The sequence below is a fragment of the Schistocerca cancellata genome, unplaced genomic scaffold (genome assembly GCF_023864275.1).
Source record: "Schistocerca cancellata isolate TAMUIC-IGC-003103 unplaced genomic scaffold, iqSchCanc2.1 HiC_scaffold_1150, whole genome shotgun sequence".
NCBI classification, from domain to species: domain Eukaryota; kingdom Metazoa; phylum Arthropoda; class Insecta; order Orthoptera; family Acrididae; genus Schistocerca; species Schistocerca cancellata.
In genome coordinates this window covers 113,970-116,044 of record NW_026047149.1, presented here as the reverse complement: position 1 = coordinate 116,044, position 2,075 = coordinate 113,970, and the positions used below count along the sequence as shown (strand labels likewise).

Below are 2,075 nucleotides of genomic sequence, written 5' to 3'. Positions count from 1 at the left end.
AGTGTAGCAACATGTCTCTTTCTTAAATGTGTATTCCTCACAATCTGGGATTATTTCATTAAGAGTGCTATCCCACAAGGTGTACTGACTACAAGTCATGCTGCTTGAACATGGTTTGCAGTCCTTACACTGCATGACGTCCACACAGACCTTCTCACTTAATAGCAGTGATGAAATCAGACTAGGCAGTAATAACAGTGTGTCCAGACTTTGCAAGGTGTGCAGCATTTTTAAGGACTGCAGCCCCTGCAAAGAGTAAGACTGCAGCCTTCACAATGAGTGCAACCTTCACAATGAGTGCTGCCTCTGCAGGGAGTGCAGCCTCCACATGGAGGGCACTCTCTGCATGGAGTGCAGACTCCACTGGGAATACACTCTTCGCAGCGAGTGCATCCTCCACACGGAGTACACCCTTCGCACAGAGTGCAGTCTTTGCATGCAGTGCGGCACTTTACGCATAGAGTGCAGACCTCAAACAGAGTGCAGCTTTCGCACAGAGTGCTGCAATCGCAAAGAATGCAGCCATCGCAAGGAAGGCAGACTTCGCATGGAGTGCTGCCTTCGCATGGAGTGCTGCCTTCACATGGAGTGCTGCCTTTGCATGGAGTGCTGCCTTCGCATGGAGTGCTGCCTTCGCAAGGAGTGCTGCCTTCGCAAGGAGTGCTGCCTTCGCAAGGAGTGCTGCCTTCGCAAGGAGTGCTGCCTTCGCAAGGAGTGCTGCCTTCGCAAGGAGTGCTGCCTTCGCAAGGAGTGCTGCCTTCGCAAGGAGTGCCGCCTACGCACGTAGTGCTGCCTTCGCGGGGCGTGCTGCCTTCGCAGGGATTGCAGCCTTCGCAAGGTGTGCTGCCTTCGCAGGGCGTGCTGCCTTCTCAGGGAGTGCTGCTTTCGCACGGAGTCATGCCATCGCACGGAGTGTTGCCTTCATAGCGGGTGCTGCCTTCGCAAGGAGTGCTGCCTTCGCAAGGTGTGCTGCCTTTGTAGGGCGTGCTGCGTTCGCAGGGAGTGCAGCCTTCGCAAGGAGTGCTGCCTTCGCAAGGAGTGTTGCCATCGCAAGTAGTGCTGCCTTTGCAGGGAGTGCTGCCTTCGCGTGGAGTACTGCCTTCGCGTGGAGTGCTGCCTTCGCAGGGAGTGCTGCCTTAGCAGGGAGTGTTGCCTTTGCAGGGAGTGCTGGACTTCGCAGGGAGTGCTGCCTTTGCATGGAGTGCTGCCTTCGCAGGGAGAGCTGCCTTCACAGTGAGTGCTGTCTTCGCAGGGAGTGCTGCCTTCGCAAGGAGTGGTGCCTACACACGTAGTGCAGCCGTCACAAAGTGTGCTGCCTTCGCATGGAGTGCTGGTTCGCACAGAGTGCAGCCTTCGCATGGAGTGCAGCCTTTGCAGGGAGTGCAGCCTTTGCAGGGAGTGCAGCCTTTGCAGGGAGTGCTGCCTTCGCAGGGAGTGCAGCCTTCGCAGGGAGTGCTGCCTTCGCAGGGAGTGCTGCCTTCGCAGGTCGTGATGCCTTTGCAGGGAGTGCAGCCTTCGCAAGGAGTTCTGCCTTCGCAGGGAGTGCTGCCTTCGCAAGGAGTACTGCCTTCGCAAGGAGTGCTGCCTTCGCACGGAGTGCTGCCATTGCACTGAGTGCTGCCTTCGCAAGGAGTGCTGCCTTTGCAGAGAGTGCTGCCTTTGCAGAGAGTGCTGCCTTCGCAAGGAGTGCGGCCTTCACACGGAGTGCTGCCTTCTCTAGGAGTACTGCCTTCACAGGGAGTGCTGCCTTCGCTAGCATTGCTGCCTTCGCACGGAGTGCTGCCTTCGCTAGGAGTGCTGCCTTTGCACGTAATGCAGCCTTCACACGGAGTGCTGCCTTTGCACAGTGTGCTGCCTTCGCAAGGAGTTCTTCCTTCGCAGGGAGTGCTGCCTGAGGTCGGAGTGCTGCCATCCCAGCAAGTGCTGCCTTCGCAAGGTGTGGTGTCTTCCCAAGGAGTGCAGCCTTCGCAGGGAATACTGCCTTTGCAAGGAGTGCTACCTTCGCAAGGAGTGCTTCCTTCACAAGAAGTGCTGCCTTTGCAAGGAGTGCTGCCTTCGCAAGAAATGCTGCCTTC

At 57.3% G+C, this 2,075-nt stretch overlaps 1 protein-coding gene across 1 annotated transcript; it reads left to right on the top strand.

Annotated features, from left to right (window-relative positions):
* The first annotated feature begins 328 nt into the window (after positions 1-328).
* On the top strand, positions 329-787 carry LOC126159981 (keratin-associated protein 4-6-like). The gene has a single exon (XM_049916789.1). It carries the CDS (start codon positions 329-331, stop codon positions 785-787), a length of 459 nt encoding a protein of 152 aa, XP_049772746.1.
* Positions 788-2,075: the final 1,288 nt, after the last annotated feature.

Excerpts from the sequence above, each read along its gene's own strand:
- LOC126159981 (XM_049916789.1), top strand. The coding sequence starts at position 329 with ATGGAGGGCACTCTCTGCATGGAGTGCAGACTCCACTGGGAATACACT.